General features: G+C 45.1%; 1 protein-coding gene across 1 annotated transcript; it reads left to right on the top strand.

Annotated features, from left to right (window-relative positions):
• Positions 1–2,973: 2,973 nt before the first annotated feature.
• LOC143414301 (uncharacterized) lies at positions 2,974–10,138 on the top strand. The gene is made up of 2 exons (XM_076878404.1): positions 2,974–9,303; positions 9,469–10,138. The coding sequence occupies exon 1, from the start codon at positions 2,974–2,976 to the stop codon at positions 8,890–8,892; it is 5,919 nt and encodes a 1,972-aa protein (XP_076734519.1). The 3' UTR covers positions 8,893–9,303; positions 9,469–10,138.
• The last annotated feature ends 6,848 nt before the right edge of the window (positions 10,139–16,986 follow it).

Genomic DNA, 16,986 nt, shown 5'->3' with positions numbered 1-16,986 from the left:
ACCAGACTGGGAAGAGTGAATCTACAATAGGCAAGCAGCTTGGTGTGAAAAAATCAACTGTGGGAGCAATCATCAGAAAATGGAAGACATACAAGACCACTGATAATCTCCCTCCATCTGGGGCTCCACGCAAGATCTCATCCCGTGGGGTCAAAATGATCATGAGAACGGTGAGCAAAGATCCCAGAACCACACGGGGGGACCTGGTGAATGACCTGCAGAGAGCTGGGACCAAAGTAACAAAGGTCACCATCAGTAACACACTACAACGGCAGGGAATCAAATCCCGCAGTGCCAGACGTGTTCTGCTGCTGAAGCCAGTGCATGTCCAGGCCCGTCTGAAGTTTGCCAGAGAGCACATGGATGATACAGCAGAGGATTGGGAGAATGTCATGTGGTCAGATGAAACCAAAGTAGAACTTTTTGGTATAAACTCAACTCGTCGTGTTTGGAGGAAGAAGAATACTGAGTTGTGGATGATGGATGGACTCAGCACAGGGCACAGTCACAAAGGCAGCCAGTTACTTTAGAAATCTTTGCAGCATTGTCAGAAATCCTGGGGAAAATGTTGGAATAGCAGGAAACTGTCACGGTCTGCCATATGCTGCTCTGGTGGTTGTGCTCGCCTTCTCCGCCAGGGCGACACCTGGGGTTCTGTGCCATCCTGGATTCAATGCCCACACCATGCACACCTGCTATTACTCCTGGCAGTATTTAAGGTCTCAGTGGAGTGTTGGTCCTTGCTTGATTGTTGTACTCACTTCAGTTAGTGTAGCCCCGGCTCTTTTCTGGTGCTTCTTTCCCGTGATGATCTGGATGGTTTACTAATTGTTGTTCTCCCACCTGTTTCCCTGGACCCTGCCTGGATGCATGAGGTGTGTGAGTGAGGCACAGCATGGATTTCTGGACTGAGTGTAGTAGTTAGCACGGATTGGTTGAAGAAGAGTGTGAGCAAGTGCTTTCCCGCCCAGCCCTGGACCTTCCCTCTGGACCCCTGGAACCCTCAACCTTCATTGACTGTATATACGTACATATCTCACCTGGTGCTGTAAAAAGAAACCCTGTTCTGCTTGCACAACTCTGAGTCCTGCATTTGAGTCCTGCCAGAAAACTCCCACAGCAGCCCAATTCCCTCATGAAGGGCGGCAGAGGACACAACCTAGAGTCTGCGGGATAAACCGAGAGGGCACTGGTGCGGGAGCTGGAGCTGGCGGAACTAGTCTAACGAGTGTCTCTTGAGTAGCAGGTTTGGGTTTGAGTCTGACCCAAGGCCTATTGCTGCATGTCTTCCTCTCTCTCTCCATGCTTTACTGTCTCTATCAAATAAAGAAATGAATGTTGAAATTCATGCACTGATAAAAGTAAGTTTTACATTCTTACAAGAGAAGCACTCTGTTACTTAGGTCTGCCAATCATGCATCAATGTTTTGTGTTGGTCAGGGTCACATTAGAGCACATTACACTGCTAGCAACATAATCACAGCAGTGCTAATGTTGTTAATATTTTGTAACCTTTTTTAAATTATAATGAGTATTGCATTTGTAGCCCGGATGGGAATTTGGGAGTAGATACTCGTAATTCCCATGGACTTAAACGCCACAGTAACATAAGGTGTTCACAGTTAATATTATGTGATTTAACTGTACTCTGAATGTAATTTGCCCTGTAATATGTCACAAGGTAAATACAGGTAATTAGAGCAATGAACCTGTTATGTTAATCATAAAGTATTATTTTATGGTATGTAACTCTGAAGAGAGTTAAAGTATTGTTCAGAGTTCTAATTTTCTGGAGGCCCGTGAAGGTAGCATGAAACGGGACCTGTGTATCTGTTGTAATGGAGGAAGAGAGGAGAACGGCATGGAGAGATGCACGAGGTTAGCTGAACCAAAGTGAGAGACTCAGCTAGTTTTACTGAAGTTACCTAGCACAAAAGAGTGTCGGACTAGAAAGCTAACCGTGTGAGAGCTTCGCAACAGAGTGTGGGGGAAGTGACTTTGTGTTCAATGGTCGCACCACCGTGAAAAAAACTGTGTTTCCAGCTACGACCGCCGAGGCTAAAGGCTAGCCCGGACTGCCTGGCTGCGCCACGGAGGCAGCCGCTATGGACTGTCGGAGAGCTGGACAGTGACTGGCTAACGCGTTGTAGCAGAGACAGCATCCGGTCCGCAGGGAGAGCGGAGAGTGAATTTAGTTTGGGACTGGCGAACGGAAACCTACCGAGCAACTGAACTGTAAGTTGGACTTTCGTGCTCTTACTGGGGAGAAGAGGATTTTTCTCCATCGTCCGGCGTGAGCAGCAAACAGGCCTGCAACAAGTGTGAATGTGAGTGTGTGTGGGGCCCATGTGTGAATATTGTGTATCTAGTGGATTATATAGCATATTTTTGAGTGTACATTCGTGAGTCACTTACCAAGAGGTGATAACATAATTTGTGTTGTTTAACATAATTTCAAAGGGAAATATTTCATTTACACAGCATGTTTCATTTGTTTATGGAGCTGGATATCATTTGAGTTGAGTTAAGAAAAGGGTGTTTTATACATTACTTTTTCCTGCCCTTACATTCAGTAAACGTTTGGTTTGTGTTAAAGAGTTGTCTGGGGTTGATTCTTTTACTACTGGTTAAGTCTAACTTGCAGGCAAAGGTTTACTGATAGTTTCCCTGATTCCTGTCTATACCAGAACCTTTTTGTGGTATCTAGGCTGTAACGAACCTAACACCCTGCCTAGGGGGTCCAAACTGAGGTAAGTGGATTTAGACTCCGTATCACGGGTGGGTGCTACATAAAATGGAGGCACCGCTGGGATAAAGACTGGTAGTAATTAGTATTAACTTGTGACCCAGACAACCTTTAAAGAGAGGGTGATTTGAAGTTATAGTAGGTTACAGCAGAGCAAAATCAGTTTGTGTTTGGTATTGTGTTACACTATACACATACAGTAAGATTCACACACTCAACACCAAGAAATGGCTCAGTTACGGCACTGGTGTAAAGGAGAAGGCCTTAACACTTCGCATGCCATACTACTTAAAGATGTTCCCGAGGACACAGAGATTGAAGTCATAGAAAGAACTCTGCAATCCATTAAAGTTCTTGGACGTGTGAAGGTTAGAGGACGTATGTATGATCCTCAGAGCAAGTGTTTGACTGTACTGTGTGAATGCAGAGAAAAGGTAAATACTAAAGCCATTCCTCTGGACATTCTAGCTGATGGCAGCAGTTCACCCTGGAGAATCATCGGCCACTTAGAGGAGGAGGATGGTTCAGTTGACCAGCTGGTTGCAGATGACTGGCAGGCATCTCAAACTGATTTGGGACCTGCCGCCACTCTTCAGGCCTCCACTCCTGAAGCAATCATCAGAGCTGTTGGTGACCTTCTGCAAAATACCTCTAAGCCTGCCAGTGACAATAGCAGCTACAGGAGGTTGCGCACCTTCTCAGGGGTTGTTCCCACACCCCCAGGAGAGGAGCAGTTGGAGAACTGGATACTACAGGCTCGACTGATGATAGAGGAATATGATCGGCCTGACAGAGAGAAGAAAATCAGGATAATGGAAAGTGTAAAGGGTCCCGCGTTGGAGATTTTACAGGCTGTACGATTTAATAACCCTGAAGCAACACCTCAAGAATACATTGATGTAATTGAGAATACTTTTGACACACCAGAAACGGGAGAGGAACTCTATTTTGCCTTCCGAATGCTATGTCAACACAGAGGGGAGAAACTTTCTGAGTTTCTGAGAAGAATGGAGAGATCTCTCAGCAAGGTGGTCAAAAGGGGAGGTCTGTCTCCTGCCCTAATAGACAAAGCACGTCTTGATCAGCTCATTAAAGGTGCAACAGGGTCTGACCTGATGCTGTTAAGTTTGCGTTTAAGGGAACGAAAAGATAATCCCCCTACCTTTCTGCAGCTGTTAAATGAGGTCCGCATTGAAGAGGAGCATGAAGCTTCTCGGCGCAGACTTAACCTCAATAAAGTCGTGCATGTCAAAAGCGCTACTGTACCCACAGGGGCACACGTGGAAAATCTCAGACTTGAGATACAAGGTCTGAAAACCCAAGTCAGTGATCTCACCACTGCTGCCGGGGTGCCAGGTGTCCATTCACCTGGGGCAGCATCCACAGAGAATGTGGAAGCAGACGGCTTGGGAGAAGACAAAAACTTCCAAGCATTACAGAAAGAAGTGGTGAGGCTAAGAAAACAGATCTCTGTCATGTCAGTCAACCCCAGCAAAGGGGTTGCGGTGCCCTCACCCAGGCACCATGGTTCTCCCACGCACCTTCAGCGGGGAGCAAGAGCACTCAGAGATCCCAGTCACTTTTTCTGTTATCGCTGCGGGGAGGATGGGCACATCTCTACCAAGTGTAAGGCTCCAGAAAACCACCCTAAAGTGATACAGAAATTCATTCATGCTCAACGGAAACAGGGAGAAAGTAATAGAACTCCCAGTCCTGCCAAAGAACCGACCACCACCAATGTAGGTGTTAACCGGAGTGTTGTCAATGTCAGGACGCCTAGTTTCCCTGAAGGACTGGTAGGGCCACCCTCCACAGCCGGTGTGAAGGTAGATGGTGTACCTTGCACCGCTCTCTTAGACAGTGGCTCTCAGGTGACCATCATTTTTGACAGCTGGTATTCAAAACACTTGTCTCATGTGCCTTTACGCTCTGTTACGGGCCTAGATATTTGGGGACTAAGTGAATCAGAGACCAGCTATCCTTACAGGGGGTACATTCAAATTGAATTGGAATTCCCCGAAGAAACACGAGAGAAAGTTGAGACTATCCCAGTCCTCGCTTTGGTGTGCCCAGACCCTCGGTGCTCAGATACCATACCTGTCTTGTTGGGCACCAATGTTCATAAAATCAGACCCATTCCTGCAACTGGAAAGAAAGTGAGGGTGGGGAATGTTTGCTCTGCCAAAGTGAATGTTCAGCAGCCTCAGAACCTACCGACTATTATGTCTGAGTCTGCCAAGGATGATGACAGTCCAGTAGCTAACGTTAAGTGGACTGGTCCTGGCCCACTGGTCATTCCAGCTGGGAAAGAACGTATAGCTGTCTGTAAAGTCAAAGACATCCACACTATTGGAGACAGCATCCTCATCACAGAACGGGCAGCTTCACATGCCCTTCCCCCGAGTGTGCTTGTGCAGCCAACCGTACTGTTCTCCAAGATGCTTGATAGAGACAAGTTTCTGGTGCTCATGCGCAACCAGTCACTAAAAGACACTGCCATTCCCATGGGCACTGTGGTTGCACATCTGCATGTAGCTGACATAGTGACTGATGTCCCCGGCCCAAACACAAAAGCTTCTACTATGCTTGACCCATCTCTGTTTAATTTTGGGGACTCTCCTATACCAGCTGAATGGAAACAGAGGCTTAGTCAGAAACTTGCAGAGAGAGGCAAAGTTTTCTCGACGGAGGAATGGGATGTGGGTTTGGCTAAAGGAGTGCAACATCACATCCGTCTAGCTGACCATACCCCCTTCCGAGAGCGGTCCCGCCGTGTTGCCCCAGCTGACCTGGATGACTTACGCCGCCACCTGCAAGGACTTTTGGCAGCGGGGATAATAAAAGAATCAAGGAGTCCCTATGCTTCCCCCATCGTCTTGGCACGAAAGAAAACGGGGCGGTTGCGCATGTGTGTGGACTATCGGACCCTGAATCGCAGAACTGTCCCTGACCAATACACAGTTCCTCGCATTGACGAGGCGTTGGACTGTTTGTCTGGCAGCAGGTGGTTCTCTGTCTTGGATTTGCGTAGTGGATACTACCAAATTCCCATGGCAGAAGAGGACAAGGAGAAGACCGCTTTCATATGTCCTTTGGGATTCTTTCAATTTGAGAGGATGCCCCAGGGGATAACCGGAGCTCCCGCGACCTTTCAAAGAGTAATGGAGAAAGCAGTGGGAGACATGCACATGATTGAGGTCATAGTGTACCTTGACGATTTGATCGTGTTCGGAAGAACTTTGGAAGAACATGAGCAGAGACTAATCAAAGTGCTTGACAGACTGGAAGAGACTGGCCTAAAATTGTCCATTGACAAATGTCAGTTCTGCAGGCCACAGGTGACATATGTTGGACACATAGTGTCAGAGAAAGGGATTGCCACTGACCCAAGCAAAGTTGAGGCGGTAGCTCGCTGGAAGCAACCCACCGATCTCCCATCCCTGCAGTCTTTCCTAGGGTTCTGTGGGTATTATCGTCGCTTCATAAAGGACTACTCCATCATTGTCAAGCCGTTAACCGAACTATGTAAAGGTTACCCACCAACCCAGAAGGGAAAGCGGGCTGTCAGAGTCCCAGAAAAGACCTACCATCGCGTAAATGAACCGTTTGGGGACAGGTGGGATGCTGCATGTACAGAAGCTTTCCAGAACATTATACATTCTCTTACAAATGCACCTGTTCTAGCATTTGCAGACCCAACCAAGCCATATGTGTTGCACATTGATGCTAGCCTTCAGGGGTTGGGTGCTGTGCTCAACCAAGAACACCCAGAAGGGCTGCGACCAGTTGCATTTGCTAGCCGAAAGCTTAGCTCATCAGAGAAAAACTACCCCGTGCACCAGCTTGAGTTTTTGGCGTTGAAGTGGGCTGTAGTTGACAAGTTTCACGACTACCTGTATGGAGCACAGTTCACTGTGAGGACGGATAACAATCCCCTCACATATATCCTCACCACTGCCAAGCTCAATGCCACCGGGCATCGGTGGTTAGCTGCTCTTGCCACTTACGATTTCACTCTCCAGTACCGACCTGGGAGCAGCAACATTGATGCTGACGCGTTATCGCGCAACCCCTTACCAACAGAGGACACTGATTGGCAAACTCTGCCCTTGGACAGTGTCAAAGCTCTGTGTAAGCAGATCTCCTGTAGAAATTCAGCAGGAGGGGGGGCAGTCAGCTTTGCTGAATCGTTAGGAGTTTCCCCTGAGGCACTCCCAGAGTGTTTTGTTTTCCCCACTCATCTTGACTATGGGTGTTTGACCCAGATAAGCAAGGCCGAGCTTATCAAAGCACAAGACAATGATCCAGTGATCGCTCCTGTAAAGAAATCTATGAATGGAGCGATTCCCTTTACTTTCGACAAAGACTCCAATGCAGAAGCCATGTTGCTTCAAAGAGAGGCAAACAAGTTGGCAATCACTGATGGAGTACTCTACAGGAAAGTACAGAGACAACCTGGAAAGGAAATCCATCAGCTTGTACTACCCCGAGAGCATGTTGCCATGGTGCTTAGATCACTTCATGATGAGTCAGGTCACCTGGGGGTGGACAAGACTGTGGAGCTCATACGAGACCGATTCTACTGGCCTAGGATGAGTGCAGAAGTTGAGCAGTACATCAGGAATTGTGGGAGATGTGTTGCACGTAAGGCACCCACACAACGAGCTGCACCATTGAACCAGATCACCAGTAGTGGGCCACTAGATCTTGTGTGTATTGATTTCCTATCCCTAGAGCCAGACTCTCAGGGATATGCTAACGTTCTGGTAGTGACTGATCACTTTACCAGATATGCACAAGCTTTTCCAGCTAAAGACCAGAAAGCCTCCACAGTAGCCAAGATTCTCTGTGAGCGGTACTTTGTGCATTATGGACTTCCGACCCGGATACATTCCGACCAGGGACGTGATTTCGAGAGTAAGCTGATCCACGACCTTCTGAAAGTGTTGGGAATCCGGAAATCCCGGACAACGCCTCATCATCCCCAGGGAGATCCACAGCCAGAGAGATTTAACCGGACGTTACTTTCCATGCTGGGAACCTTGGATCCCAAGAAGAAACAGGCGTGGAATCAGTCCATCAGTCATTTGGTACACGCGTACAATTGTACGCAGAACGAAGCAACTGGGTACTCACCCTACCTGCTTATGTTTGGCAGGGAGGCCCGGCTGCCTGTGGACATCTGTTTTGGAACCAACGACCAGACACACAGCAGTCTGACACATCACCAGTACGTAGCTAAGCTGAAAGCTGATTTGCAACAAGCTTACCGCCTAGCGACAGAGGCTGCTGACAAAAGTCATCAGAGAAACAAGAAAGCACATGACAAGCATGTGAAAGAACAGACCTTGGCACCAGGAGACCGGGTGTTGCTAAAGAATTTTGGTGTCTCTGGAAAGCACAAGTTGAAGAATAAGTGGAGAACTGCACCCTATGTTGTGCTTGACAAAATGCCCCGTCTACCAGTATACAGAGTGAAACCTGAGAAGGGAAGGGGGGTGGAGAAAACGGTGCATCGTAACCACTTATTACCCATAGGGTATCTAGTGAGACTTCCAAATGATAGTGAACCAGAGTTGTTTGATAGACCTGTCACTCGATCCCAAAGGGGACTCGCCAAGGCTACACCAGTTGACAATCAGGGAGATGCAATATCTTCTTCAGAGTCGGAATCCGAAGATGCATGCCTGACACAATTCCCATACATGGATTGTGAAAACCTTCTGTCACTGTCAGAACAGCTTCTGAGGGACCAAGGTCAAAAGTCAAATGTGTTGGATCTTGAGAGTTCAACCACTGATTTGGCAGATATTGAAAGAAATTCAGATGATCATAACCCTCCAGCTCTCCAGCTAGACCCTGAGGCAGTTACAGTGACTGGCCCTGAGGAGGGAACCGAAGAGAGTGGGATGTCGCTGGAAGGAGAGGAGCATCCAGTGGGCCGCCCACAGAGACTAAAGAGGCCTGTGGTGAGACTGAGTTATGATGAACTCGGGCAATCATCAGATCACCCTGTAGTGGTTTTGAGCCATGGGGTTTTGGTGGGAAGTGGCACTTACAGACATTCACGAGATCACACTTGCCAGACTTCATGGTGTCACCCACTAGCACTATGCCCTTCCTGTGTTAAATTAGAGCTGGACTAACAAAGCACAGATTTTTGTGTTTATAAATCTGTGGGGTTTGATAGGGGCATCAAACGCATTTAGAAGGGGGAGGGTGTAGCCCGGATGGGAATTTGGGAGTAGATACTCGTAATTCCCATGGACTTAAACGCCACAGTAACATAAGGTGTTCACAGTTAATATTATGTGATTTAACTGTACTCTGAATGTAATTTGCCCTGTAATATGTCACAAGGTAAATACAGGTAATTAGAGCAATGAACCTGTTATGTTAATCATAAAGTATTATTTTATGGTATGTAACTCTGAAGAGAGTTAAAGTATTGTTCAGAGTTCTAATTTTCTGGAGGCCCGTGAAGGTAGCATGAAACGGGACCTGTGTATCTGTTGTAATGGAGGAAGAGAGGAGAACGGCATGGAGAGATGCACGAGGTTAGCTGAACCAAAGTGAGAGACTCAGCTAGTTTTACTGAAGTTACCTAGCACAAAAGAGTGTCGGACTAGAAAGCTAACCGTGTGAGAGCTTCGCAACAGAGTGTGGGGGAAGTGACTTTGTGTTCAATGGTCGCACCACCGTGAAAAAAACTGTGTTTCCAGCTACGACCGCCGAGGCTAAAGGCTAGCCCGGACTGCCTGGCTGCGCCACGGAGGCAGCCGCTATGGACTGTCGGAGAGCTGGACAGTGACTGGCTAACGCGTTGTAGCAGAGACAGCATCCGGTCCGCAGGGAGAGCGGAGAGTGAATTTAGTTTGGGACTGGCGAACGGAAACCTACCGAGCAACTGAACTGTAAGTTGGACTTTCGTGCTCTTACTGGGGAGAAGAGGATTTTTCTCCATCGTCCGGCGTGAGCAGCAAACAGGCCTGCAACAAGTGTGAATGTGAGTGTGTGTGGGGCCCATGTGTGAATATTGTGTATCTAGTGGATTATATAGCATATTTTTGAGTGTACATTCGTGAGTCACTTACCAAGAGGTGATAACATAATTTGTGTTGTTTAACATAATTTCAAAGGGAAATATTTCATTTACACAGCATGTTTCATTTGTTTATGGAGCTGGATATCATTTGAGTTGAGTTAAGAAAAGGGTGTTTTATACATTACTTTTTCCTGCCCTTACATTCAGTAAACGTTTGGTTTGTGTTAAAGAGTTGTCTGGGGTTGATTCTTTTACTACTGGTTAAGTCTAACTTGCAGGCAAAGGTTTACTGATAGTTTCCCTGATTCCTGTCTATACCAGAACCTTTTTGTGGTATCTAGGCTGTAACGAACCTAACACCCTGCCTAGGGGGTCCAAACTGAGGTAAGTGGATTTAGACTCCGTATCACGGGTGGGTGCTACACATTAAAGATATGAGAAAGAAAAGATATAGAGTAAACTCTGACTATAGGCTCTTTCTATAGCCATCTTTCAGTATTATTAACCTGGGACAGTTTAATGTATGTCCAAATGCATTTAAAAGAACTTCAATGAGGAGAGATCACCTGAAAGAATTGTTCATGATTTATTGAATTAGAGAAGGTGATGTATTTGGCAATTAGACCCCGATGACCCATCATGGTAGAAAAGAATCTCAGTGATTATAGGATTTAGGACACAATCCCACCGCTGATGGTGGTAAAGATGAAGACTGAGCCTTGAATGGAGCTCTGGCTGAGGTGTCTCAGGTGGGGATGATGAGGAGGTGGGTTGCACAAAAGAGAGTCTGAAAGGGGGAATGATGGAGAGCACAGATTGAAACCATATGAAGTGGAGGCTGATTGGCTCAAAGAAGGTGGCCAAGAAGATGATTGGACTAAAATGATGATTTCAGTATTGAGATTGACAATGTGGGAAAGTGGCAGTCATCTAAAGAACAGAAAAACAGCTGGACACCCAGGAAAGCAGGCAGATGAGTGATTATGATCTTATTTGGATCTTCCTTATTGAACTTGCGCATAAGCTTCAAAATAATTTGATACCATTCCTGAAATCCTCACATGCATACATCACATAGTGTGCTGTATTCATGTTGGGAATGTGTAAAATAAATATGAAGGGGTTAAGGCGTTTCTTCATGTCTTTTGACATTAGCAAGGCCAGCAGGCAGGGTGGACTCAAGCACAGGTTCTGATGTGTTTATTTAAAGTGGAAATATTTACACAATGACACAATGCAAAAAAGGGGTGTAGTGGTACAGGGGAAAAGGGCATTCAAACACCCAAATACAACTACAGGCAACACTCTCTCTCACTGGGAAGGAAGTCTGGGAACCTGCACAGGGCAGAGACATGATCGGAATACACAAAAGCAGGAAGAGTGAGGGTTTCACTAACTAGGTAGCTTAATGATCAGGTGAAGAATGACGTTCGCTGATGAGATCAGCAGGAACAGCTGGTTGATTGTCACAGGTGTGTTCGGGCAGTGGCGGGAACCAGAGATAGAGTCCCACACACAAAAAACAGAAATAAACAAGCACAGATATAGAAAAGAGAAGAGTGAGAAAAAACAAAGAAGCAAGAGAAAGAAAATGGACTTATTAGAATCAACCAGAGATGAATGGCGGACCATATGATATATGATAATCAGTGATTCTTGAGATAAGGGGCAAAACATGTCTGCCAGATAAAACCCAATTTTGGGGTTAAAAATATGAATACAAGTGTTAACCCAACTGACTAAAAGACAATCCAGGGCAATGTTTATACAAAAAAAGTATGATTTTGCATTTTTTTTAATACATATGTATTAATTTAACCTCCTAGGACCTGGCGTCCACATATGTGGACATCACATTTTTGTTTATTTAGACCAAAATACTCAATTTTGCTCTAAGTAATGTAAAATTAAACATCATGGTTCTCGTCACTAAATATTTAAGTCAATACCTTATATAATATCAAAATATGCAATTGAAAATTTATTTTTGCATATTTTTTAAGTGATTAAAATCGTGTCCAGAGTTTTTCCAGCACCAACTCTGATAATAAAAAGCCAAAACAATCTTACTTTTAAATGTGGTATAATTAGTTTGAAAACATATGTGCATAAACAGAAGAACAGAGAAGCTACTAATAGTCAAAATAGCTGAAACAACTTAGTTTAAAGTCTAAGGAGCTTGGAACAAAAAGCGTCTGGACTTCTTAAGTGCTTGAAGATGTTTCACCTCTCATCTGAGAAGCTTCTTCAGTTCTAGGGTCCAATGGTGGAGAGTCCCAGATTTAAGCTCTGTGGGAGTAACCCACCAAGAGGGACAATGGACCCCTTAATGATCCTCTACCTAATCAGGGTCTCAGAGGAATGCTGTCTCATTTCACTCTGTACTGTACCACTGTACATGGATGAAATGACAATAAAATCAATCAAAATTTATTTATATAGCACATTTAAAAACAACAGTTTTGATCAAAGTGCTTCACAAGTTAGGAAATAAATAAAATAAGACAAATTTACCAAACAACAACACAAGACGAGACAAACATAGAAACCAACCAAATGATAATCAAACTATCTTACGTCAGAGCCAGAGTAAAAAGATGGGTCTTTAAACGAGATTTAAAAGACTGAACAGTCTCAGAAGAGCGAAAGGCAATAGGGAGGTTTTTCCACAGTCTAGGAGCTGCAATAGCAAAGGCACGATCACCTCTGGTTTTCAACCTAGACTTAGGTTGCATTAAGAGCATCTGGTTAGAAGATCTTAGGATTTTTAGGATTATACAAATGAAGAAGTTCTGTTAAATAGCTAGGGGCAGTGTTATTTAAGATTTTACAATAATGTTTAATATTTACGACGAGTTGAGTTTATACCAAAAAGTTCTACTTTGGTTTCATCTGACCACATGACATTCTCCCAATCCTCTGCTGTATCATCCATGTGCTCTCTGGCAAACTTCAGACGGGCCTGGACATGCACTGGCTTCAGCAGCGGAACACGTCTGGCACTGCGGGATTTGATTCCCTGCCGTTGTAGTGTGTTACTGATGGTGACCTTTGTTACTTTGGTCCCAGCTCTCTGCAGGTCATTCACCAGGTCCCCCCGTGTGGTTCTGGGATCTTTGCTCACCGTTCTCATGATCATTTTGACCCCACGGGATGAGATCTTGCGTGGAGCCCCAGATGGAGGGAGATTATCAGTGGTCTTGTATGTCTTCCATTTTCTGATGATTGCTCCCACAGTTGATTTTTTCACACCAAGCTGCTTGCCTATTGTAGATTCACTCTTCCCAGTCTGGTGCAGGTCTACAATACTTTTCCTGGTGTCCTTCGAAAGCTCTTTGGTCTTGGCCATGGCGGAGTTTGGAGTCTGACTGTTTGAGGCTGTGGACAGGTGTCTTTTATACAGATGATGAGTTCAAACAGGTACCATTCATACAGGTAACGAGTGGGGGACAGAAAAGCTTCTTACAGAAGACGTTACAGGTCTTGTGAGAGCCAGAGATTTTCCTTGTTTGAGGTAACCAAATACTTATTTTCCACCCTAATTTACGAATAAATTCTTTACAAATCCTACCATGTGGATTCATGGATTTTTTTTTCACATTCTGTCTCTCACAGTTGAAGTGTACCTCTGGTACAAATTACTGACCTCTGTCATCATTTTAAGTGGGGGAACTTGCACAATCGGTGGCTGACTAAATACTTTTTTGCCCCACTGTAGGGCCCAAAACAGACCCCGGGAGCACACAACAGAAAAAGGGAGCAGAGGAGGCAGAATATTGCCCCATAGCGATAGAGAATGACCTCTCTGAAAGATAAGATTTAAACCATGATAAGGCTGTGCCCTTAAGACCAACTACTTGATCCAACCTTGATAATAGAATGTTATGATCTACTGTGTCAAACGCAGAATTCAGATCCCGTAAGACTAGAACCACAGAGCAATCTGAATCAGTGGTTAAAAGGAGATCATTAAAAACTCTTAACAAAGCTCTCTCATGTCGAGGCTTGAAGCCTGACTGGAATTTTTCAGTAATACCATTGGTATCTAAGCAGGTCTGAAGTTGTTTACAGACCACTTTTTCCAGGATCTTTGAGATAAAGGGAAGCTTAGAAATCTTAGTGGGAGAAACGTTTCCCCCACTGAAAACTTTTGGGGATTTGCTTACCTGGATGACTGAGCATGTATCAAGACGTTCCTTTATATGTGTGTGTTCCTTTTCTTTGCCTTCTGCATTAGAGGGAATGTTTTATGGTCCTGATTTCTCCAAGTTTGTGTTTCAGAGGGTGGTGGGAGTCAAAGAGTAGGTAGGACTGTGTGTGTGGGCTTCAGGCAAACTGCAATGTTGAGGTTTCCATTCTCTTCAATGTGCACAGCACTGTCCAGAAATTGCAAGGTATTATCCTGTTGTATCTTCCCTGCTGTGTGGATTAACCCAGTCAGTGTGAACAGTGAAAGTTTGTACTTCTTGGGGTTTTTTTTTTGACCCATCCACTTATCTGTACCAGTCTTATCTGTCAATCAAATTTTGTCCGCTGATAACAATCATGTAATGTGTAATAGTAGAATATCAGTGTAACATGTGTTAGTGTTAATTTGCCCAGGAAGAAACAGACACAGCTGTTAAATGTTTAAATGTTAAATGTTCCTCTGTCACCAATGAATGCTGCACAGCTGTCTGCTCTCAGTGCCTCCCCCTGGCACTGCCCTCTGAACCCACTGAACCACCTGTAGCCAAACCACAGACCACAACCCGCTACACAAGCATTTGTGATAACTAGTAGTGAGTTTTTCAGATCACTGCTGTAGTCCATCTTTGATGAGTTGAACTGGTTCAACAGTCTCCTAACCCTCAATGGTGAGTTTAACATCTCACTATTGAATGCTGACACAGACAGGGGAGCAGTGAACAACTTAATGGGCATTTTTAAGTTGTTGAGCTGAGTGAGTGACCAAGAAAAGAGCCCAATGGCAGGCTGTTGCTCCAAGTTATACCACCTCACATTATAGATAGCTAGACTGAACTTCATTAATCCCTCAGGTAGGTTCCTCTGGGAAATTCAGTTTCCAGTAGCAGAACACCAACAAAAATTTGCATAGTAATAAAAGTTGAAATAAAGAATAAAGGGGAAAATATGAATATAAGCATAAATATAGCATATCTAAACATCTATGAATACACAGTGCAGCAGCCAAAATGCTACTGCTTAGTCCCTGCCCTCCTTTGTCCTCCCCCTCCCCCTCCCCTACAGCGAGGAGTTAAACAGTTTGATGGCATGTGGGACAAGTTAGTTTTTAAATCTATTGGTCCTAGTCTTGGGCAGAAGCAAGCTGTTGCTGAGTGAACTCGCCTGGTGACAGTGGCAGAGGAGGACACACAAAAAAACCTGCCATACATTATGGACAATGTTCGATATGCTCTGCATATGATCATGAATAACCAGAGTGTCCAGCTTCATGCCGACCACAGAGCCACCCTTCCTGATTAGTTTTTTCCAGCCTGTGTGAGTCATTTTTTGCTGTGCTGCTCCCCCAGCACAAAACAGCATAGAACAGTACTCCAGCAACCACCGACTAGTAAAATATCCTCAGAAGGTTCCTGCAGATGTTGAAAGACCTCAGCCTCCTGAGGAAACACAGTCTGCTTTGGCCTTTTTCTTATACAGGTGCTGTGTGTTGTATGACCAGTTCAGTTTGTCGTCCACCCACAGCCCGAGGTGTTGACCACCTCCACCTCCTCATCCTTTATCTTAACTGATAGTGGACCTGGTCTGAACCTCCCGAAGTCCACAACCAGTTCCTTGGTCTTTGAGGTGTTGAGTTGCAGGTGGTAGGTGTGACTCCATGTAACAAAATTCCTCACTGCTGTCATGGTCCCCGTGCCTTGTTGGCTGACTCTGTGTAGGCGACATGTTTTGTTTTTGCTCTCTCTCCCTCTCTCTCTTTCCTCTCTGCCGGGGCGGTGCTCATTATGGGCTCCCGCCACTAGCCAACGCACCTGTGCTCACCGTCACACCTGCGGCTGATTCCAGCAGATTGAAGATGGACCTGTGTTATTCTTCGCTGGATCATTGTGCCATCAGTGTCAGTCCCTCTGTAATCTGCAAGTCAGAGTCTGTGAGTTTCTTGAGATCGTTTTCTAATTAGACTTTTCTGTGCGTGTCTGTAGATCCACCCTGGATCTGTTTCCTGCGAAACCAACCAAGCGAGCGTGTGTGTAAAGAAACTCCTGAGGAGAGGAGCTTGTGTTGGACTAATTTCCCTTTTTCCTGGACCCTGGAGCCTCGGACCCTTGTCCCATGCCACACTGTGTATGTATCGTCACCTGGTGTTTCCAGTGTAAATAAACACACTGTCTTCCTTGCCAAGGATTTTGGGTCTGCGCCTGAGTCAGTTTCAAACCCGTGACGACTAGACTCCTGTACTCCTCTTCCTGAACATCCCAAATACACCCCATGATGGCTGTATCATCCACAAACTAAACCTAAAATCGTAGCCCAATGCGTCAGTGTCGTAAAGTCTAGTAACTCAAGATCATTGATCCTTTGATCAAACAGGTAAGTGGGGACTCCAGAGTGGAACTAATTCTATCCCTTAAAGGTATGTGTAAACACCTATTGCTGGATTGCAACGGAACAGAAAACTAAACTGAGAATGCAAAATGAATTAAACAGGCAGGCGAGCTAGCACACGGAACACACAGTGTAAAATAAGAACGACATGAATACACAGAAGGCTAACGAGGGACGTAGGAGCACACCGGGAACACAGCTAATACTACTAATAATAATAATGAGACGGGGAAAAGGGCAAACACAACATGATGCACACAGACGTCATGTTAACATAACAAAGAACTTGAACAATGTTGGGATTATATATGCTCAGTATAGACACATGAAAAGGGTTTGCAGTGTTTATAAATAAGCTAAAAGGCTCTGTGTAGAATTTAAAATGTATCTTATGGAATTGTAACATGGTAGACTAATGTGCCTGTATTAATTCATGTCAATATTTTTGTGTGACGTTGCTCTGGTTTGGGAGTGGTTGTGTGTGTGTGTGTGTGTGTGTGTGTGTCACATTTGTGGTGAGCTAATGGCTGTAATGGGGTTGGACTAATTAGAGGCAGGTGTAATTAATTGCACTGATACACTGGTCTACTTACAGCCCACACTACAAACACTGCTGTGTTACTTT

This window comes from Maylandia zebra, linkage group LG20 (assembly GCF_041146795.1).
Source record: "Maylandia zebra isolate NMK-2024a linkage group LG20, Mzebra_GT3a, whole genome shotgun sequence".
In the NCBI taxonomy this organism is placed as follows: domain Eukaryota; kingdom Metazoa; phylum Chordata; class Actinopteri; order Cichliformes; family Cichlidae; genus Maylandia; species Maylandia zebra.
The sequence above is the reverse complement of the archived record's forward strand: the minus strand, read 5'-3'. Positions and strand labels throughout refer to the sequence as shown.